A 24,559-nucleotide genomic window follows, 5' to 3' on the forward strand; every position below is an offset into this window, starting at 1 on the left:
CCAATCTCCCTGAACTGTTGTGGTGTTGCTGTGCCTATTGTGGGATTGATCTGAGTTTCCTGTTTGCGCGTTAGTCTGCCAGATACGTGCCAGTCCACCTGTGACCTGTTAATCAGTAACCTCAGGCCTAGGTTCCAGAGCCTGTCTGACCACGTATTTCTGATTTGGGATTGATGGAGAGTTCATAACGGGCGTATATGCGAATGTATCATTGTGCATATCGACTTTTCCAATGTTAACAGTAGTGCTGGTGTTAGTTATTCAGCTGCTACCCCACACCATAAATGAATGATTATATCCAGGAACATAACAGAAATCTTTATTTAGCAAACATCTTATCAGACCTTTATAGAAGTAGAAAGGTTATGATTAATATATTGAATAATAGATGGGTAACAGTGAATAACAGAATTGTTCGAAGTAAGATCAAATAGACAATGAAAGTGAAGTTTGAGGTATCTATGATGTCACACAGAACACTGAGGTGAAAATCTGCCCCAATATTCATTTTTTACCCATCTTTAAGATTTTGTCATGCATCGCCCTCAAAATCACCTGCACCTACGTCAGCTACAAGGAATAAGCATTGGAGAGATGGAGAAGCCATTAATAATATGTCCTCTCCACCCTGTCTCAAATGCAAAAGAAACATATATCAGGCTTCCTGTACCCCCACCTTCAGCACTCCCTGTACTTTCTCTTGCCTTCCTGAAGCTGTGCTCTCTGATGTCCATTGGAGCTAAGAGCTAGGCAAGCTCTTTGAGAGCCCTGTCAGCTTCTTTTTTTTTTTTTTTCTTTTGACACTTATAAAGCGCGCTACATACCCATAGGGTCTCAAGGCGCTGGGGGGGGGGGGGGGTGCCGCTACTGCTCGAACAGCCAGGTCTTCAGCTTCTTCCTGAAGGAGAGGTGGTCTTGGGTCAGGCGCAGGTCGGCATGGAATTTACAAGTAGCAACAGGAAGAAATTATGGGCCATATTATCAAGGAACAGCGATAACATTATCGCCGCTTTAGCGGCAGGAAACGGCTGCTAAAGCGGCGATAATGGGCTTGATAATATGCCCTTGTGAATTCCCATAGAAGCCCAGGTTCTGGTGTGAACATGGGCTTCTATGGGAATTCACAAGGGCATATTATCAAGCCCATTATCGCCGCTTTTGCAACAGTTTTCTGCCGCTAAAGCGGCGATAATGTTATCGCCTTTCCTTGATAATATGGCCCAATATTTGTTTCCCACTGTTGCTACGTCATAGCAGTGAATAGCCAGATTTAGATTCTGATGTTCACTATAGAGGAACTCTGAGAGATGTACATAAAATATAGAATTATAGAGTGTATCAGTGAATAATGGGGATGTTTTTTCACGGGGGGATTCTGAGTGGTATCAAACAGACAAGCTTTCGGTGTCCATGAGGTTCCTCAGAATTCCAAGGTGAAAAACATCCCTGTTATTCACCTTTGAGACAAGTATAATATTATGCTATGTATGGCCCCAAAAATCATCTGCCTCCTCTTTCCACTGAGATGCAGTGACAGATGAGTAATAGGGATTCAAACACAACATGGCTTCTCCTTCCTGCCTCCTACTCCAGCCACCCAACCCACCACTACCTTTGCAATCCCACTTCCTCCCTTCCCAAAACAGTGCCCTCTGCCCTCTACCAGGACAGAGAGCCAGCGCTGCACTGACTGCATCGCCGAGAGGCAATCCTTTGTGATATGGAAACATTGGGTAACAACTTTAGGTACCCACAGTTGGTGCACCATAGCCATGAGTAGCCAGATTTAGAATCTGGTGTTCCTGCTAGTGACTCTGTAAGTATGTTTATAAAACTATGTTCAGGAAAATAATTGAATCACACAGTCTATTCACAAAATATCAGGTCCTGGGTCAAACCGTATGGAATTACAACCCGATATTACAGTAGACATTTCACAATTGAAAAAAAAAGGTTTAGCTATGTTTAGCTGAAAAAAAGGTATTCACAGTGTATGTATGGAAAGAGTGTCCAGTAGAATTACGTTTGTTGGAACAGCAACGTAAATCTGACCAGACCTGTCAGAACAAAAAGCACAGAGAAGAATGAAGACAATGCCCAGGCACACTGAGGGGCTCACCACATTAATATCTGGTCCTTAGTGTGTCCATACACACTACATTTTAAAGAAATGTATGTCAAGAAAGAAAAGTTACAGAATGTTCATGTGCAGGGCAGGGATTGATGACGAGTGGGAGAGAGATGATGATTTGTGTCTAGTAATTCGTAGGTGCCTGTCCACTGTGAGGTTCCCTGTTGGATTTATAGTGCACAGAGAGAGGGATCACAAACAGTGGCTCAGAAGCACTATCATATTCATAATGCTGTTCAATGCGGAGCACAGATAGCGTCAGTGCATGCATTTTCCTGAAATGCTCCTAGCTGCAGCATATGTATTACCTCAGAACAAGTCTGAGTTAATGCAACATACTTAGGGGCAGATTGACAAGAAGTGACGCATCTGTAAAGATGCGTCACTTTCCCTGCGCCACCATGAGAAACCCTTGCGCCACTATGGATGCACCGTATTTACAATACAGCGCACCATGGCTCACGGATTGACAGATGCGTCCGAAATTCGGACGCATCTGTTGATGCAAAAGTTGATGCAAAAGTCACGCATTGCTGGAGTCGTGTCACAAGTACGACGCAACTTCAGCAATGTAAGGAGAGGCCTATCCTCATTGTGCTGCATCACTCCTTACGCTTGCTTCAAGCAGGCGTAGGACTTTGATGCAGTGGCGTCCTAGAAGTGGCACAGTGAAATCTTGTAGATTTCACGGCGTCACTTCTATGAGGCTTTTTTGCGTTGGAACGCCCACCCTGCATACATTATACCTGATGCAGGTATAATGTGACGCAGGGCTTTACAACGTGACGCATATCCCTAGATGCGTCACGTTGTAAATGGGCCGCATTTTTACGCTGCTGCTGCGTCACAAAAAGTGACGCAACGGCGGCGCAAAAATGACGCAAGGCACTTGTAAATCTGCCCCTTAGAGAGCAGAGCTCAGAAACATGGGGCGGCAATTACTGTTCTGTGTTATGAAGAGGCCCTTACGTTTTGGAAATGGAAAGACGAATATACCAAATGTTAATTTAAAACAACTTCAAATACACTTTAAAATAAAGCTATGAAAATAGTTTGAATCAACTAATTGTAAACACTATACATTTATTTGTAAGAAAGCACATCATATGTGTCATGGTCCCCTTATTTATTCTTTGCTGGCCCTATGATTGTTTGCTCTATGCCACTGCTAATCCATAACAAAGAACAAGTGATGGAAGGAATGCTTGAATTACTCTCAACCACTGACAACCTGTCCAGCCGCATTGCTGGCCATCCTTTATTAACCATTTTGCCAAACTAGAGGGACACCCAAGATATGCAAATTAGTCTTGGTCCTGCTGCAATAGGGACAGTCGTGCCCTAAGTGCCTGAAAGGTTTCCTGCAGATTGGCGCACAAACTACCCCAGTTTGAAACCTGAATGGGGCTCATTGTGTTACCCTTTAGAGTAGGCCTGGCCCACAGTTTGGACTTCACAGTCCCTATATGGCCGGATTCACTTCAACATCGACTGCATGGTTTGCTGTGAGGCCCCGGTGTAATCCTGAAAGTTTGGAGCTTCAGAGCTTTCAGCAGGAAGAACCTGAAATCCAAGGCAGTTTCGGTTGCTGGTTGCCGGTTTGTCTTTCAATGTGGATTTGGTCACGTTATGGAGCTTTTCCACCAAAAAGTTCTCACATTTCAACAAACTACTGGATATTCTTACAGAAGGTTTCCTTGAATGTTCAAAGTATCCACAACACCGATCCAGGGGTCTAGAATCTCTGAGATGGTCCTTTGGATGTTTGGACTACAATTCCCACAATGCACCTGACCAAATTCTCAAATGTCCACTGGAAGCACTTCAGGATGGGGACTTCTTGGTGGAGATGATGCATGTAGGCTCAGTTAACCTGTAGCTTGCAGGGAATCCACTCTTTAATCCTCCTTGAAGTGAGGGAAAGTCCTTAGGGCTGTAGTCAGATTGTGCTGCAAGTGCAGTTCTCGAAAGTACAGACCTCTGAGGTGCTGATCAGGTTTCCAGCAGGATAGTCCTTCTTCTCTTTGTAGTATCGAGTGGCAGATCTGAGTTGCCATGCAGCTCTTTCATATTTATGCAATGTTCCTGGACATCAAGCAGGGGGTCACCCCCGATCAATGGCCTGCTTCCTCCAAAGTGTGGCATATTCTTGCCTCATAAAGAACAATTCTTCCAAAATAGACAAATGTTCTCCTTGGCGCATAGATCAGTCTAAGCCAACCCACTAGAGTGGTTAAAATTGCTTAACACTCCCCTACCAGCCTTCTCCTTAATCTAATTATAGAGCCTCCTGTGTGACTGGGTCTCCTCAAGCGTTATTCTTCCTTTGAAGACCAGTTTGGCTACCCCCAGGCTAGTCAAACACGAGAGGGCAGCTGGAAGGCTGGATTTTGGCTTCTTTCTGTGGCAGTTATTATAAATCTAACAGTGGCCAGTGGGGAACAACCTTTACAACGCAACTTTTACAACGCACTACCATTACAACGAATTTTTTACAACGCATAATCCATTACAACGCATGACATTACAACGCATGACACTACAACGCATTTTTAAAAACTACCTTTACAACGCATTCCATTACAACGCATACTACCATTACAACGCATACCATTACAACGCATAATATTACACTATACTATCCAACACTTACCCTACTGATGCACCCCCTGGAGTTAGAATAGTAATTTTTACCCCTATACTATCCAACACTACCCTACTGATGCACCCCCTGGAGTTAGAATAGTAATTTTTACCCCTATACTATCCAACACTTACCCTACTGATGCACCCCCTGGAGTTAGAATAGTAATTTTTACCCCTATACTATCCAACACTTACCCTACTGATGCACCCCCTGGAGTTAGAATAGTAATTTTTATCCCTATACTATCCAACACTTACCCTACTGATGCACCCCCTGGAGTTAGAATAGTAATTTTTACCCCTATACTATCCAACACTTACCCTACTGATGCACCCCCTGGAGTTAGAATAGTAATTTTTACCCCTATACTATCCAACACTTACCCTACTGATGCACCCCCTGGAGTTAGAATAGTAATTTTTACCCCTATACTATCCAACACTTACCCTACTGATGCACCCCCTGGAGTTAGAATAGTAATTTTTACCCCTATACTATCCAACACTTACCCTACTGATGCACCCCCTGGAGTTAGAATAGTAATTTTTACCCCTATACCATCCAACACTTACCCTACTGTTGCACCCCCTGGAGTTAGAATAGTAATTTTTACCCCTATACTATCCAACACTTACCCTACTGTTGCACCCCCTGGAGTTAGAATAGTAATTTTTACCCCTACACTATCCAACACTTACCCTACTGTTGCACCCCCTGGAGTTAGAATAGTAATTTTTACCCCTACACTATCCAACACTTACCCTACTGTTGCACCCCCTGGAGTTAGAATAGTAATTTTTACCCCTATACTATCCAACACTTACCCTACTGTTGCACCCCCTGGAGTTAGAATAGTAATTTTTACCCCTATACTATCTAATACTTACCTTAAATGTAATTTAATATTATGCTTTGTAATGGTATGCGTTGTAAAGGTAGTATGCGTTGTAATGGTAATGCGTTGTAAAGGTATTTTTTAAAAATGCGTTGTAGTGTCATGCGTTGTAATGTCATGCGTTGTAATGGATTATGCGTTGTAAAAAATGCGTTGTAAGTGCATGCGTTGTAAAAGTGTGCGTTGTAACATCATACATCCGTGGCCAGTTGTTCGATTTATCATACCTATCATTTTAAGTCCTTGAATTATATTTTCAGCTCCCTCCTGTCAATATATATAATTAAATCAAATATTCCGATGTTAGTTTATGGAGCTAATTATCTATAATGGGGAAAAACGAAATTGGCATTTGTTCCCTCACCAGGGAATATAAAACGTTTTTAATAATGTCTCTGCTTATAGTTGCATGGTACCCTATCCCTGGGGCACCTAGGGGAGACCTTAGGGGTGACCTATATGTACAAATAATGATGAGCTAGCCTGCCTGCCTGCTGCTCCCTTTGTGCCCCCCAAGTGTTCTCCAAAGTTTAGTTGGCTTGCCCCTTGTTTTGCAATCTCCAGGCCATCAATGATTGTACCTGCATGCTTGCTGCGGGACTCGGATCTCACCCTGCTTGATTTATTTCAACAAGGACTAACAGTCAGCGCAGAGCGCCTGCAACCAAGTATTTGTTCTGCCTTGTCTGCCCCGACATGGGACTCTACTCTTCATGAGTCTGGCAATAGGGCTCTGACTTGATCAGTGCAGGGCTGATTTGCATTGGATGTCCGGCCTTCTTGCTTATGTAAGGTTTCAGCACTTTTTCTGTGTAAACGTGGTTGGGGGCTCACTTAGACTCAAGGAGAGAGACCAAACCAACACAGTGCACCAGACACGTTGCTGGGGCAACACAGAAGCCGGCAGCCACGTCAACTCACCTTACTGCAACAAGAATGTTGCCAGGGAGATGGTTGTACCTCAGGCACTCGACTCAGGATCGATGTATTTTTGGGACAATTCTGGGTCACACAGCCAGGGACAACAAGCCATCTTTCTTTGTGACACACTGCCCAGACAATGTGGCAGCCCTTTGAAGATGTGCCTCCAAAAGCCACACCGCCTCCTACAGGGAAAAGAGCAGCGTGTTCTCCAGCTTCTCCAATCGACGAGGGCGCTCCTGGATGGCCTAGTGCTACACCGCTTATCGAGAGCAACAGCTCCCCAGTGATGGGTGGACTGGTCTAACTGAGAGAAGGTACTGTGCATCAGAGGGTAGTCCTGCAGGGTACTATGAATGCTGGGGACTCGTAGCTGTTACGCATATCTGAGGGGTTAATTGTGCAATAAGGGGACGTTAGCTCAACTGAGACCGCCATGATGTGAATACTCCCATGATAACAACCATATGTCTCCTAAAGGAAGCAACTATCTTGCTATTTTTTTAATATATATTTCTTTATTAGCATATTAAAACACAGTACAGTGTTCAATACAATATAATTGAGAAGAAATTCCTGAGCAACAAGTACATGCTTACAGCTATAGCAATAGCTGACAATCAGTAATGCCAGTAAGCATATAACAAATGACACAAGTAATCCAATAGGCAAACAAGGATATATGGTCAGACCGTTATGGGAATACCCCCATCATCCCCATCAAGGCACCTGAACACCGTACATGCTTCAACCAACAAAGTCTTAATTTCTAAAATGAGGTATAAACTGTTTTTAAAAGAACTCCCCATCCTCCCCATCCTATCCCACCCCATTTAGCTTCCATTTGGTATCACTGTTGCCATTAAAAAAGTCTGTTTCTGATCTGACCACAGTTACGCCCTTACAATCAATTAAGTGTAATGGTTCCCATTAGTGCAGGTGATTAACCACATTCCATCGGGGTCTTTCCACTCCCCATGCCCTCTCTCCACCTCCCCAAGACTGTTCTCTCCAGGGCTTTCCAGTAATGCTTGTGTCACTGCACCCCAGGCCAGCAGTGCATCAGTCGCTTCGCATCTCTGCGCATTTATGTGCCAGCCCACTCAAGCAGGTCTCTTTTCCGAGCCTCTTCTGTCGGGAGTCAGGGTCTGTACCAACTGATCACTATACGCCGTGTTGCCACAGTGAGTCCCAATCCTTGTATCCCCTGCTTAGCTTCTTTTCTGAGTTGTCAGTTATGCTACCCAATACACAAAAGACAATCTGTAGGGGGATGTCCTGACAAGTAATATGGTTTATATGGGTCAGGACTTCCTTCCAATAAAGTATAATAGCAGTACAATGTCACAGCATACGCAGAAAGTCTGCTGTCGCCAAATCACAGCGTGGGCAATACTACTCCCTAGTTTTGTATGTAGAGTGCAGTCTCTTAGGGGGTAGGTACACAATATGAAAAATTTTATACTGAATCTGTTTAAATCGCGTCAATACTGACATCTGTCGGACCCCGATAAACTAACAGAACAAACCTTGTCTGGTAAATGAGGGTGAAGAGTGCATTAAGTCAAACATCAGAAAGTGCAAAAATCGTAATCTAGCCCCAACAAAACAAAATCTCAATGCTCAAAGCTTTCAGACCCCAGCATGGATGTTTAACAAGTCTTTGGGAGTAATAAGTTTGTCACTAACGTGCAACCAGGCTTCCTCTATTCGTAAGTGATGTTAGCCGCCTTAGCACCAGCAGTAGGCAACTCTCCCCACCCCCCCACAATAGCATGCATGTTCTACGAATAAATAAAACACACCACACAAATTTTGTTTGGGTAAAAACTGCTGCAGGTTAATTACATACACCGTTATGTAATATGGTCGGTTATCTTACGGGCGATCCAAGGGCAGGCAACCATCTGGGCCGCCTGCCCGCCTGATGAGCCAAGCAGCACTGGGGCGAACCCCATCTGTGCTGCCCCTTCGATGATCCTCTTCCCGGGTCACGGTCCCTTATTACTCACGCCCCTTTCAGGGCGGAGCATAGCAAGTAAAGGCCCCGGTTGTTCAGGCCCACAAGCGCCCGAAGGAGTAACGGGGTGCCAACACGGTTTTCCAGGGACCTCCCATGAGGCTCCTGGGCTCTGGCACCCCCTATGGTGCCGCACAGAGGTACCCTTCGGTAACCATTTGCTTCCAGATCACCCTGTAACTCCGCCACAGCTCTGGAGATGGCCACCGTCGCCGCCAGAGCCACCCACCAAAACAGCTATAGTCTTGCCCACTAACTCTCCTGTCTAGAGCCTCCTGCAAATCTAGATGAAAGAGAACATCCCTACTGGTTATCGATGCCCCATCTATATCCCAATAGCCCTAGACGTTAGCTTGGATCAGCTGGTGTCTGAAGAAACAAAAACGCCCTTTATGCCTGTGAAGTTGTGCCAAGCACTATTCACCTCACGCCACAAAGTTCCACTGCGTCACATGACTCAGCCCTGTCCCACTCTGGGCGGGACAATTGCAGACACCCTGGCACACGATGCCCCACCTATTTGTTGATCACACTGGCAGCCACCCATCTAGCACCGTGTGTGACTGGACACATGTGTCTCCCATCTCTGGGACAGCTGCTCACATGTTAGAAGACCATTCCTGCCCCCGCTTGCCAGCTTAGGCTATACGGACGAGGGGGATTATGCTTAACCCTGGCACGGTCCCTTTACTTGCTAAATCCATGCACACAGGAATATCCATAACAGGCGTATGAGACAATGAGCACGGCTGCCCTCCAGCACTTACCCTGCATACCTTATTCCTTATGGGAATTTCGGACGCTCAGCTCCCTCTGGTGAAGCTCCCTAGGCCTACCCGCTCAGAGAATCTGTCTGATTCAATACAGGGTGCACTGTCTGTAATCCAGTGCCTAACACTTGATGTGGGAGATGCCACACACTGCCTAGGTCAAGGGAACCTTAAGCTAGCCCTCCACATAAAGTATGAGAAAATGTGCATGCATGTTTAATGCAGGTACTGGAGGATGTAATTTTGCGGTTCTTAAGCTATGGTGGGCCCCTACATAAACCTGCATTCGATACTGTACTTTAGCAGTAGTGGACAATTGCAGCACTTTTAAAACTTCCGTGGTGTCATTCTCCCTTGCGGTTTTAACTCAAGGAGGCTGTACATAACAAGCCAGGTGCAACATTAAAAGGGGGCTAGATCACTGAAACTCGTGGCAGGGGTGAAATATGTGAGTCCCTCCCACTTAGCATTCCCTATCCAATGGCATAGCAACTAATAATATGTAGATGAATGACTGAGCTAGACGTCCTGTACAAACACAATGTTAATCCCAATAAGGGACAGGCGATAGGTTGATTTTATACCTTTCTATTACTTAAGATTTTGGGTCTCCCTTGGTGTTACTCTTCATTACACTTATGTGCTAAGACTTCCAGAGCAGCTGGCCCGAGCTCTGTCCCTTGTACATAGATCTGTGCGCCTGCCCGTTTACAACTTCCCCTCAAAGCTTTTGCACATGCTATAATTGTAGAAGGCAGGGTGCAGTAGTCTAGTTACTCTCCTGAGGCCCCCATGCCCCTGCGCTTGCGGCGGAAATGAAGACTTTGTCATTTTGGATGTGTCAATGTTGTTGCCTGCGCCATCCTCCCTTCTTACTAACACACTATTAGGTGCTATGGATGAATGAGAAGCACCTCCTAGCCAGACCTCAAAATGCCACTCGCTGAGTCTACCTATGAGGCAAAAATGAACTCGATAAGTTTAAACAACTGATGCAATCAGATGTCCCGGGTTCTACTACCGTTGCCAATTTAGTGGCCACAAGAGTGTGTGCCAACACTGTGACTAGCTAGGGCACCATAGCTGTACTGCACGGCAACGAATATACCTGGTGAAGTCAGCGCTGTGCTTTCGAGTGGGAAACGTTGCATTGGCGCAAGAAGGACAAACCTACTATCCGTTAAAACCAAAAGTAACAATACTCGAAGAGCAAAGGTGAACGATTTAAACGTTGCCAAATATCAACACCTGTGCAAACAATGACAACTAGCTGGGTGACCCCTTTCTTTAACTTTTCCAAAGTGACTTACACCAGGTACGAGTTATATCACCGGTCACGTGGTATCCTCCTGTACTTAATTTCACAACCCTTGGACTGGACACTAGGGCGAACCAAGGGGTGGAAAAGAAGACACTGCATCATCCTTGCCCAGATGAGCACTGGTTGCACCATCAACCTCCGTCTTTTAAAATAAATGATCCTTCTGGTTGGCAATGCAAAAGTATTTGCGGAGGACAAAACAAGTTAGTACCATTACATCCGTTTCACCTTCACACTGGTCAGAGTTTGACTCCTTCACACGGGCAGTTCAAATACTGACACCTCACTCCTGCATGTAAGCAGCATCAGCCTCCATAGCAGTAGGCGTGAATTCTTAAAGACAATCAATTCCGTGTACCAGCGGGGTCTAGTGCGAGTCACCAGGGCGATCATCGCGCAACTGCATTACGTTTATATTCAAATTATTAACATTAATTTACCAGGGCCTGCCTGACTGCCCAGAAAAGTATACATCGGCCCGTATGGGAATCGCACCCATGATCTAGGTGTAACCAGCGTCAGGCCCTTACCAACAGAGCTAATAGGCCTCGAATGCGAACCCTCCCCCGCATCTCCTGCCCTGGGCCACAAGGCCACTTCCTCGCGGCCCATCGGCATGCGACAGCTGCTAGAGCTGTAGCGGGGACACATACTACATACCCCAGGCATGGGGTCACCGCTACAAAGCTGTTGCAGAGGATCTGTCTAATGCCCCAGGCAGGGGATGTGAAGCGGGTCGGAGGGGGGGGGAAGTGGCTGCTGCACCGGCAAAATCACCTCCCCAACTCCATACGGCTGGCCCGCGGTGGGCATCGTGCTTTCTGTGAAAACATGCCAAATAGATTCAAACAAAGGCTTCAACATCAGGCTCTGCAACAGCATCGAGACAGCCTTTAAAAGTCAACCACTCATGATACACCTTTGTCGGCAAATAGCTGGGGAATAGAGTCGCCATGTCCTCTAGCGGCCTGCAAGCTTAAAGGCTGAGTCGCGGTGGGCTCTGTGCTTTCTGTGAATACCTGATAGATAGATCCAATATAAAATCTTCAACATCAGGTGCTGCAAGAGCCTCAAGACAGCCATTAACGGTGTTGTCTAGTTGGTACAATGTGAGCCACCCACCTAACTTGGGAACGTGGTCACGTAAGTGGCTTGAACATCTTAGTTAAACTGTTTGCACGACCCGCATCGCAGAGGAACAGTGAAAGGATTCGAGGACAAACTCACTGCACAAAGGCCCAGGCTTGCAGGAGCACATGGGGACAGTCCACAGCGGCGACGCGACCCGCAGGGCAAAGGCAGAAAGCCAGACAAAAGCAAAAAGAGGCAAAAAGTCCACGCAAAAACGGAACACACAGTGAGGCCTGCTCAGAGAGTCTGTTAGTCCTTCATACGGGCAGTTATTGCTTCGGTCCTGCCTGCCGCATTTGACCTTCCCATACATAACACCTCTTACTCCTGCCCCAAGACTTTTCCACGCAGGACCAGGTTCTGAAACAAAATTCAGGCCCTTGATCCCATCTCTACCAGTGCCTCTATTATTGCCGCAGCACTTGAGGCCTATCAGAGCACGCATGACTCTGTAGTCTTGCCGAAGAGGGACTTCACCCCTACCGCAAACCGTGTACTGTTACCCGCGACCCTAATGCCGAGCCGCCATGTCTGCTGCTCAAAAACACCCAAAAGAACGAGCCACGTTCACTCCGCCTCAGTTGCTAGTGGGCAAAACATTGCACTAGGGTGCTAAAACCGGCTCCAGTCACCTGCTGCGCCACAGAATACCCAATCAACCTCCCCAAAATGAGGCACTGCAACCCCATGAGTCGGGGCTGCACACAGACTTGTCCCCTTGGGAGCTCCCTTCCGCATCCAACTCACAATAGGTTCCCTTCGGTGACTGCAGGCCTCCTATTTGTATAATCTTATATCGATATATACCAGATTAATGAGCCCTGCAAAGAATCACCGTCGACCCGCCATTAGTAGTCTATACATTTATACCCTGGCCTCTGTCTTTTGAACAGGGCCAGAACCTGCCTCTTAGTACACAAGAGCGAGTGCAAATCAAATTAGTTTGCCATGGTGAACCAAAACCGGAACGCCTCACTCCGCACCGAGTTTGGGCTCCAAGAGACAGTCCTATTGGTTCATCCCGACCCTGGGCAATCAAGACCACCAAGTCCGGGGTGCCATTAGTCCTAAGACTGGTTCTAAGAGCGAGGACCGAGGTACGCCTTTTCATGAATTTCAGGAGAAAACCATTAAAAGGTCAACTTCCAATATTCTAGATAGGAAGGAGAAACCAAAACCAGCGGGGAAGTGCCACCCGGTGGCGCAAACACCTCATTGCCCTCTGAATTATACATGGACTAACAATAGGTGTATTACCACGTGAGCCCGTGTTGTCATCCCAAAGTGGGGCCCGAACCCATGACCTTGATGATGAGTCGATGCTTAGCACAGAGTTATGTGACAATGAGGGAAAGCTCAGGGATCAAACTCACACCCTCTGAAACCCAACTGAAACCCAACAGGTCAAGTACCATAAGCCACTATCAGGCCCCCTCCCCAGCATGCTATACAGGAGGAGAAGGATGGGCTTGGGAAGTGTTCCTCCACGAACCGAAGGCCGTGGCCAAATGCAGAGAGGACTACCATAAACCTCCCTTACGCATTATACAGACCCGACCCGGTAGCGAAAACACGGTGTGCACCCCCCGCCCGACCGCGAATCCGTGAAACACATGCAGGCAAGAGCTACCTGCCCCGCACGCCATCCCCTGGGGAGGCGGTGTTAACCCTTAAACTGTTCCATATGACGGTCTCCCCAGCCACGACTTACAGATGTCGACCTCGGCGCCCATAAAGCGCCCCCCCCCCTGGGGAGGAGGTGGCGGAAGACTACAAAGCTCAACGCAGTAAACCCCGGACTCACCACGAGAAATCCCCGTCAAACATCGCGACGTGGCACAGTGAAGGCAAACACACCCAATGGTTCCCCGGTCCTCAGCAACAAGCCGCTCCTCGCCTGGAAATCCCGTGAATGAAACACTTATGCCATGCCAGGGCCTCCGACCCCCAAGCACAGCACGCGGCAGAGGCCGGACACGCCGACAAGACAACCGGCCCTCCACTGGGACAGACGCCCCGACAAACCTAGCCACAGCGCCCAGCCCCATAGACTGCGCTCAGTTCTCATGGCCCAGACCACGTGGCCAACCAAACTCGTCACATAGACCGTAGAGGAAGCCCAACCCCCGCCGCTCAACCCGGCCCGGCCACAACACCCCAAGCCCCCCCCCCCAGGGGAGGATGGGTGCATTACAGGGATGATGCGTCCACAAGATGGACAACTCAAACAGACGGCGTGTCTGCCCATCGAGCCACCAGAGTGGGCGCATGATCACCCCCCCTTCACTGGGAGAGCACAGACCGAGGGAAGGAGCGGGTCGCGAGCCCGGCAGAGGGCACCATATCCCCAGAGCCCCTACTCCTATGCTCGCTGCCTTCTCTCCCCACGCCACGGTCACAAATTACTCCTGCGCCCCCGCCCTAAGCCCTACCGACACCCACAGGGACCCGGCGGGGCCTGGTCCTAGCCAGCGCCGAGCGCGTGGCAGAGCACAGGCCACAAACTTGGAGACGGATGCTGCCATGTGCTCCCGGGAGTTGTCCTAACCCCTTCTCCCTACCCCGGCGGCCGCAGCCCCGGCAGTGGCCAGGCTGAGGAGCCTTAACTCCACCGCCAAGGGACCTAAAGTGGAGGGAGGCAGGGGGCTGGGCAATTCACTCGCCACTTGCAGCTCCCAGGATCACCAGGCCCATCTGAACACATAAAGGCCAGCAGAAACTAGATGGCGTGGCTGGTGCCATGGACCGGGCACGCCGCCGACCCCTTGGTCCTGGGTACATGAAGCCTGGGGCGTGCTGCAGACACAGCGCATCCAGCGGGGGGTAAAGAAGCCGCACCAACGCCAGCCGACGCGAGACAACCAAGACGGCATGTCCAAGGCGCCGAAGAGGAAGGCCAGTGGGTTGGGGAGGCCTATATACCCCCCGTTCCTCACGCCCCGGAAATGACGCGCGCTGCAGTCCCTGGCTGCCAGAGTAGGGGCACTCCTCCCCGAGGGGTCCCCACACTTAGAAGAAGGGGGGTGGTCTGGTGCATTGCTGGCACTAGAGGCCCGCCCTCCTTAGGATACCCTGCGGGCGCCTCGGGCAGCCGCATTCTGTGCGTAGCGCCCTGAATAAAATGTGCCAACATGTAATGTAATGAACCGACATCCACCCGCCATAGACACTAAAGAGACCAGTGTGCGTCAAGGTTCAGGGGCATCCGGGTATGTGGGCCGCAGGCGGAGCACTGTGGTCGCAATTAAGGCATACTGTAAGAAGTATCCCCCTCAAATGCAGAGGTTTCCATTGCCTCCTGCATGGTGACGAAATATCCCTCCAGGTATAGGTCCAATAACATTATGCAACCACCCGTCTGTCATTTATCAACAGCCATAAGATCTATAATTTGGGAAAAAGGGGGAGGAAACCAGATATCTAAATCCAGGGCATGTGACATACGTCAGATTACCTGGTGTACCATCTTGTCCCATAGTCTACCCATAAGGCGGATCAAGTGTGGAAAGTGTTCTCAGAGCTCACCACATAGTAACAATTCTCCGAGCTTGTGCTTATTGTGTGTGCCATGAAGTAAGATCCCTCACAATTAGGTTCGCCATCCAGCCAGCGCACGGCATGCTGCAGCTGGGCTGCAACGTCATAGAGCTCCAGATCTGGGACCTCCAAACCCACCTTTGTCCCACTCTCTTAAGTGTTTTGAGGCCTAATCTACACCTCTTACCTTAACGGAGGAGCTCCACTAACCGGGAATCGAGTTTTCAAAATACCCCCTGAGTAATCTTGTACAAAGCCACCTGTAAGACATATGAGCACCGGGGTAATACCACAATTATAATTAGTGCAATTTTACACATCAGAGAAAGTTTATGGTAATTCCAAAATGCACTTGAGGACTGCAGATGACGCAGCACTCTGCCCATGTTCACATCCTAAGAAACGCTGTTGCCCATGTGTAACGTGTGTGCGGAGAAATGTAATCTTATCTGCCTTCAAGGGCAGGCACGCCTCAGGGAGCTGGTCGGTGGGGTGTCTAGTAATAGTCCCAACGGGAACAGGGCCAAATTAGCATGATTATTCCGAAAATTAGAGTCTTCCCAGAATGCCTGCATAATGTGAATAGCGGGCCTGAAATATCAGGTTGTCTGAGATAAATCATGGCATTATCAGCATATGGTGACACTACATGCTCCCTATCGTCAATCTGTATTCCCCAACCATGCAGGGCCGGGCTAAGTCTGCAGGCCAGCGGCACCATCCCTTTGGCAAACATTTTGGAGACAAGAGGCATCCCTGCCTAGTACCTCTTTGTAAATCTATGACCTCTGATATACACAGTCCTGATCGGAGCTGGCCTTTGGGGGCCTATAAAGCAGCTGGACCCACTTAATGTAGGTGCCACCCAATCCCAGGCTGTCCCAAACATAATCCCAGCGCACCGAACCAAACGTCTGTTCAATATCAAGAAAGGCAAGTACATGGGAGTCTCCATTCAGTTGTGGAGCATGTAGCACATGAGCCAGTCAGCGCAGGTTGCGCAACATTCCTCTGTGGGATAAATTCTGACTGATCAATGTGGATCAGTCGTGGAAGATGTGGGAGTAACCTAGCATCCAAGGTGTGACTAAAGATCTTTTGATCCATGTTTAACATGGAGAGTCGTCTCCACCCCGTTTTGGTAGCATTACGATTATGGCCCCCCACAGTAAATCTGGGAGGAGGGCTCTCTCCAGAGCTTCTGCAAATACAGGCACATTTTTATCTATCAGGGTATCAGGGAAGAGTTTATAAAACTCTGCAGGGAGCCCATCGCTCCATGGTGCCTTAACAGACTTCAGTGAGCTCACTGCATTTAAAAATCCCTGTTGCTCCAGGGGTGCCTCCAATAACTCACGTTTTCCTGGAGAGAGACTTGAGAACGGCAACCACCAAGATATTGGCCAGTGTATTAGCTGTAGCTTTGTGCCAGCTTTCCTTATACACCTCCCGCAGACGTAATGCAAAGGCATTATTGACGGCCAACTGTATGTGTGCTAATCAACTTCTAGAATGGGGTGCAGTTCAGTTTTGGACCCTATCAATCGAGCCAGCAGTTGTCCTGCCTTATCCCCATGCTCAACCACTTTCATTGCGTCCCACTCTATCGCTCGATTACCGGTGCTGTTCCAGCTGTGCTCCAAGTATTGGGAGAGGGCCTCCGATAGAGTGGTCTTAAAGGTCTGATCCATTAGAATGTCAGTAGTAAGCCACCACAAGGGCACCCAAGGTCTCTGCCTTTCCAGAGAGTAAGCGACCAACAATGGTGACGTATAGCAGGCCAGATAGTGTGTGCCTTGTACCCTATGAACTGCTGTTGCAGGTATGAAGTAATCTAAGGGACTATGTCTATCTGCCACAGGGGTGTAACAGGAATATAGGAGTGCATGTGGGTGACAGAGGTGCCAGCTGTAAATAAGAGTCAAGCTCATCTTTGTTGGACGAAGTGCCAATGCCATTCGGGCTTGGTATCAAGTCAAGGGAGGGCCCTATCTATCTGGCCATCCAATACACAATTGAAATCACCTGCTAGAATTACTTTAATTGTCGGTAGGACCTGGGCATCTGCTAGCACCTTGCCATGAAAGGCTCCATCATCGATGTTAGGTGCATAAATTGATGAAACAGAGGTCATGGGCATCTAGAGTACCCTCTTATACAACAGATATGCCTTCCCCATCTAGGATCTCTCCTGTAATCTTAAATGACACCACAGGACCTACCTCTGTAAGGACTTCCCTGGCAGAGCCAGAATAGGTCATGTTGTAGATCTGCCCTCTCCAACGTCTCCTCAGACTTTCAATACAGTTTCCCATAAATGTGTCTCCAGAAGGAAAGCCATCACTACATTATACCTGTGGAGGTAAGCATGCACTCTACTTCTTTTCTGTGGGCTATTCAAACCTAGCACATTCCAGGTGATCAATTTATACCTGCCCCCCGACATGATTTATAAGAGCGTTTAGTGTGAATAACTCTTCCCTACTAGGATATATCCCAGGAGCCAGGGGACCATTTCTATGAAATGCAGAAGCTCCACCCCCCGCCCCTGGATTATCAACAGCCACAACATGATATTAAGCAACATAACAAAACAACCCCTCTCCCTAGATCCCATCCACGGGCATTGGTCACACATCCCTCCAGGCACAAACAACAGACACGAGGAAGCAGAGCCAGCCCCAGACTCCTCCCATGCCCCAATAATTCAACTATGTAAGAAAATCATTACAGTATTCAATGTAAATTCTGTCCAGGAAATCTAGACCCACGCAGCCCACAAGCCCAGAAAGAGCTCAGCAATCAGTGCCGGCACAGTCTCTGGATTGTTTGCAGCAAGGGGTGTAATGCATCCATCCCAGTATCATTGCAAAACAGAACAGATTGAAAACATTATCAGCCCCCTTAAGAGCATTGAGAGTTTATTAGCCTCAACCAGAGTCTGATGTCGCTACGTCAACCTTGATACCTGTACCATAAGAGGCAACGGTATTCAACATCTAGCCAACCTCCAGTCAGCCCGTTCCAGCTCCATCACTCTGGACCAGGCACAGCTGCGAGAAGTAGTTCTGTGTAATCAGTCTCAGAGTCCACCTGCAGGGTACTGTAGGTGTGGGTATTCAGCCAGAGACAGACACAATAAGTGGGCTAGGAAGACTTTTATTCAATCTTCTTTTAAGCCAAAACAAAAAGGAAAAGTCAAGGACAGTCCATCCAGTTTTGTGGCTCCTTATCGTTAGGATTTGGATATACTCCCAATGGTTTGTCCTCCACTTCCGGCAGGTTGAGGTCAGGTTATCAAATGAAAAACAAAGAAGAGAGAAACAGCCGTCACTCTGAGATCCTGTAACACTTGCGTGATCAGGGGGAAGAAGTGAGGGAAGAACACCCGAACCGTCACCAATACCATACGAAACGTTTGTGTAATACAAAAAAAAAGAAAAGAAGAAAACAAAACGTTCTTCCTGGGAGTTAATGTCTCAGGGTTCTCCTCCCTCCCCTGCGCTATGGACAATTATGGGAGACCCCATGCGAAACCAACCACGCTCTCGAGCACGTACCTCTGGGAGCCACGCTCCCCATTGAGCGTGGCTGGCGTTCTCGTGGTATCGGATCGGGTCCGGCTCCCGTTCGCGGTTCCTCCCTGGATGGCTGCGTTGAGGCTTCGGTGTTCCTTGCTCTTCGTAGTGCAGCGGGGCTTGATCAGCATCTTCCCTCTGTTCATCGGTTCCACTCTGGCTCCTTCTGAACCCGTAACATCCGTGGTCCCAATACGTGACGACTTCCTCAGTCTCCACATTGGTTAAAAAGGCTGCCTCCTCATTATCCTGTGAGTCTATAGGCGCATGTGACCCCGTCACGTGGGACGTCTGCTCCTCCAGGAAGTGGGAAGGTATTGGATTAAAGGGACCGCTACAATCCTGGCCAAGCGTATCCCATGGCGACTGCAAGAAAAGTACAGGAGAGACATAAGGAGGTAGCTGGTCATCCTCCTCTTCTCGCATCGGGTCCCGGGTGGGAATATCGTGACAGTAGGACTTGGCCCTGTTTGGCTAAAGTCCCTAAACTTTTTGCTTTCCCCCTAGACCTTTTTTCTGACATGGTGTTGCCAACTTAGATGCTTTGGACACTTTGCCACTGCTAATCAGTGTCAAAGTGCAAGTGCTCCCTGTATAAAGTGTAATGGTAATTGGTTGTCCATGATTGGTATGTTTGCCTTACTAGTAAAGTCCCTAGTAAAGTGCACTATGTGTGCCAGGGCTGGTAATGCAAATGCTACTAGTGGGCCTGCAGCACTATTTGTGCCACCCACACAAGTAGCCTTAAAAAGGGAACTCAGGCCTGCCAATGCAGTGCCTGCGCTCAGTTTGTTAAACTGCCAAGTTGTTCTGACAAGTGCACCCACTTGCCAGACCTTACCCTTCCCTTTCAATGCGCATCAGACTCCTCTATGGTAGGTCTAGGGTACCCCCTGGACAGGGTGCTGTGCATGTGAAAGGTAGGACATGTACTAAGCTGTGTATCATGTCCTGGCAGTGAAATAATCTTAATTTCATTTTTCACTGTTGAAATGCCATCTTGCCAATCGGACAGAATGGGGAGGCTGTGTAATATGTTTTCCAGACTGTCTTCCCAAAGGCTTAAGATAGAAAGGTGAAGTTTAGTGTGCCTGAACTCACAATGTAATAACACATCTTTTTATGAAGGTGTTTTTTGCATTGTGTGTTTAGAAGCCACTCTTTTAGAAGTGGCTGAGTTTTTGTGCTTCAACCTCTCTGTGTGTCTCTGCCTGGCTGTGGATTGACTGTCTGGATTTGAAAGCGATAGGATCTGGGGAATGTCTTGACGCAGGGGAGGAGGTGATACAGCAACAGGCTGACCTACATCTGGAGTGTAGTGGGAGGAGAAGCCCCTAGAGGTGAAGAGGCCTGAGTTGGTACCATAAAACAATTGGCCCATCTCCTGCTGAGTGATTGAGAACCCAGACCCCCACTAATCAAAGGAAGAAAGATGTCACTTGCAGGGAGGCACCCAGGACTAGTTTGAACAGGGGTCAGTGCCCTCTGAAACACAAAGTCTTTAAAGCCATGGAGGGGTATAACTATGAGAGATGAAGCTCCTGAACTTTGGAGAATGGCTTGATCATGGAGCTACTTCCTGGTCAAGAGGACCTTTGCCAAGGAAGAATCAACTGAAGAGACTGAAGGATAGGACTGACCCTTGCTGTGTGTTCTTCATGCAGCCTGAGACCTGTGTGTGGAGTGCCCAGTGATCGTGCACCCAAAACTTAAGGAAGACTCAGCGATGCTGTGTTCTTGTGCTCTGTGGCAGCTTGAGATCTTCGTAACTGTAGCAGCCCGGACCAGCAGTCCCAGAGGAGCTGAGTCACCGGCCGAGCCCGCTGTTGCCAAATTCAAAAAGTTTGCATCAGAGGCCCAGCCACTGGACAAGGAGAGGAATGAATGAATGAATGAATTTAGACTTGTAAAAGCGCGAACTTAGCCCAAGGGCATCAAGGCGCTGGATGCAAAACATCAGGAGACGAGAGGAAAAAAAGGATCCTGCTCATACTGAAGGACAACGAAAGAGCCAGGTCTTTAAGGCCTTACGAAATATAGGAGGCGAGCTGTTGCTAGAAATTTCCAATGGAAGAGAGTTCCACATTTTGGGCGCCATAGTGGAAAAGGCTCTGCCACCCCATTTAGCCTTCTTGAACCTAGGAACAATAAGAAGGTTATTGTCCGAGGACCGAAGAGATCTGGTGGGAGCATAATGAAAAACGATCGACTTAATGCCCTCAGGACCAGAGTCATAGAAGGCTTCATGAGTCAGGCATAAGATCTTGAAAATGATCCTATAGTTCATCGGGAGACAGTGCAGAAGCTTAATCGAGGCTGTAACTGAATGATATCTAGGAAGGTTCAAGAACAACCTGGCCGCCGCATTCTGCACCATCTGCAACCGATGGATAAAACTTTTAATAATGCCCAAATAAAGGGCATTAAAATAATCCAGTCATGACGTTACCAAGGCCACAACTGCCTGCTTGCGTGCTTCAAAAGAAAGATAGTGAGAGATCTTTCTAAGAATCCTGATGATACCAAAACAGGTGGAAAAGGTCCTGTTTACCTGCAGCCTCAGAGAGAGAGCATTGTCCACAATCACCCCTAGGTTCTTCCCATGAGAAACTGGACATGGACAGACTTCCAGAGTGGCCAGCCACCAATCACTGGACCAGATTTCCCGATCACTCCCAAAGATCAAGACCTTGGTCTTCTCTCCATTCAGTTTCAGGAAATTTTCCACCATCCAGAGGGAAACTACCTCCATGCAGCTCCTAAAATTAAGGGCCGAGTCTTTTACAGTATGTGAAATAGAGACCAATATTTGGGTGTCGTCTGCATAGGACAACACCTCCAGCCCAAAAGATCTCACCACATTTGCAAGTGGGGCCACGTAGATATTAAAGAGTGTAGGGCTCAAAGAAGAGCCCTGAGGGACACCACACTGCAGAGCTTTAGGGGCTGAAAAAAACTGGCCTAACTTCACCCTCTGTTCACGTTCACCAAGGAAGGAGGCAAGGAGACTCAGAGCTGTACCACCGACACCCATCTCTCGAAGGCGAGCCACCAGCCTATGAGGAGATAAGGTGTTGAAGGCCGCGGTGAGATCCAAAAGCACCAGAAGAGTAGTACCGCCAGCATCGACCTGAGTCCGGATATTGTTAAAGACTGCCATCAAGGCTGTCTCCGTACTATGATATTTCCTGAAACCATGTTGAGAGCCATCCAGGAGATGATGGTCTTTCAAGTATGTGCTGAGAGGGAGATTTAAATAGGCCTCCAAGATCTTGGCAGGGATGGGAAGCAGGCAGATCGGTCGGAAATTTTTTAATTCACCAGGGTCTAAAGAAGGTTTTTTCAATAGTGGTTTAACTACCGCTATCTTCCACAATGACGGGTAAACTCCTTCAGAAATGGAGACATTCATGACTTTCATGAAAAAAGGAATCACAATCTACCGGCAGTTTTTTAACACCTTGAGCGGACAAGAATCTAAAGGGGAACCTGAGTTGACGCGATCCAGGAGCCTATCCGTCACCTCCAAGGACATGGGGGGGGAAGTAAGGAGCCTAGGGGTCTCCCACAAGGGGAGGCCCTCACCAGAGGGAATAGATGTCTGCAATCCAGACCTAATACTGGAGTTCGCTATTTCCAACAGAGCATACATTTCGGAAATTTTAGCTTGAAAGAAATCCGATATTTTGTCACAGAGTTCCTGCAAAGGCTCTGAGGGATCAGATACCTGCGGGGAGATGAGGGAATTAATGATCTTAAAAAGATCCCTAGAGGATTTCAGGGAGGCGGGAACCCTGGAAAAGTATAATCTCTTTGCCTCCATAATAGCTGCCTTATACTCTTTCAGGCATTGCTTATGTCGTTCCCTCTCCGGGGGTTCTAATTGAGCACGCCACAACCTCTCCTGTTTACGACAGCCCTGTCTCAGTATTCTAAGTCTTTCTGTAAACCAGGGAGCCGAAGGCCTTATTCTTGCCGAATAATGCTTTTTGACTGGAGCAAGGAAATCCATTGCTGCTGTCAGAGTTTGAGATAGCTCCGCGGTAGCGGAATTGGTGTCAAGCTGCTTGGCGGGCTCCAACTTATCAAGGAAATGCAAAAGTGCATCCTTGTTTATATGGTTAAAATTCCTTCTTTCATCTAGTTTCTTATCACTCAAGGCAGGTGATATTGAGGCCTGAAAGTATAAATCAAACGGGACAGCAAAATGATCAGACCAGGCTAGGGGGATTGGCTGCCCCACCTTTAGCCTAGGATCATTAGAAAAAACCCCATTGAGGATATGCCCCGCAATATGCGTGAAACTTCTGCCCACAGCAGCCCAGAGTTTCCAAGAGTCCTTGAGTATCCCTACAGGAGGTGTTTTCTAAATGAAAATTAAAATCCCCCAAGATCGTAATGTTGGATCTATCCAGATAAGGTTCTGCCAATTTGCTAAAGTCCTGACTGAAGGATGTCCTATGTCCCGGTAGTCTGTAGTATTAAATGCCCGAAAAGCTTTCCGTAGGGTGAAGATTGATCGAAAAATAGTAAGCCTGATAAGAGTCAGAGGGAGTAGTCAGAGTGTTTATACAGGATTCCCAACCCTCCTCCCCGCCGACCATCTCTATCAAGTCTGGACAAAGTGTACCCCAAAGGGATAGCATCTACCAGGTCGGGGCCTGAAGCATCCGTCGCCCAGGTTTCTGTAACAAAAACCCAAGTGGGCTTTCTAGCTGAAATAAAATCTCTGAAAGCTATTTTGTTTTTAATAATAGATCTGGCATCTAGAAGAAGGCCATGTGCAAACATCTGATTACAGGGAAACTTAGAAGCAGTGATATCTGGGCAGTTCTTACTAATCTGCTTCCAGCTGATGTTGCAACCCATGCATCCTTGGTATAGCTTCCTGGGGAGAAGCTTGGGGTCCCAAATATGAGGACAGGGCAATGCAGCCGGTCGAAGGTTTAGCAAACCCTCTCTAGAGTGGCAACTCCTAGGGTGAAGATCTAAGGTAGGACGGGCAGCATCCCTGGCCCCTGGCACGGTCGTGGCGCGGACAGGGGCAGACGGGCTTGCCTTAGGCGTGCCTTTGGCACGTCAGCGGCGCGTCCGCTGCGCCACGTACCAAGCATGAAATTTAAATAGAGAGGAGCGCTAGAGCGCTAACGATCACCTAGCTCCGCCCACTAAATCAGGAAGAAGCCTAAATGTATGCCGGCGCCCTCCACAACAATCGGGAGAACCCATGGTGGAACGGGGCGCTGGCAGAAAGAAATTAGCAACCAGAGGTGACTCAGGTAATTTAAACACAAGGGCACACACTAAAAACTATTAAAACAAACATAACGTGCAGTTCAATATTCAGCAAGTAATTTTTCAACGCGTCCACTCGCGGCGAGCCGAGCAGGTAGTTTAAATAGAGAGGAGCGCTAGAGCGCTAACGATCACCTAGTTCCACCCACTAAATCAGGAAGAAGCCTAAATGTATGGCAAAAAGAAGTTAGCAACCAGATGTGACTCAGGTGATTTAAACACAAGGACACACACTAAAAACAATTAAAACAAACATAACGTGCAGTTCAATATTCAGCAGGTATTTTTTCAAGGAGAGTGAGTTTGCACCCCC

General features: G+C 47.9%; 1 protein-coding gene across 1 annotated transcript in view; it reads left to right on the forward strand.

The window, feature by feature from the left end:
• The first annotated feature begins 22,349 nt into the window (after positions 1-22,349).
• The window catches only part of LOC146816604 (cysteine-rich venom protein TEL1-like), a 313,131-nt gene continuing 310,921 nt past the window's right edge, over positions 22,350-24,559 (forward strand). Inside the window, exon 1 of the mRNA XM_085609534.1 lies at positions 22,350-22,496. Coding sequence (XP_085465660.1) covers positions 22,350-22,496 — 147 coding nt within the window. The remainder of the gene's footprint in view (positions 22,497-24,559) is intronic.

The sequence above is a fragment of the Triturus cristatus genome, chromosome 6, assembly GCF_964204655.1.
Source record: "Triturus cristatus chromosome 6, aTriCri1.1, whole genome shotgun sequence".
NCBI classification, from domain to species: Eukaryota; Metazoa; Chordata; class Amphibia; order Caudata; family Salamandridae; genus Triturus; species Triturus cristatus.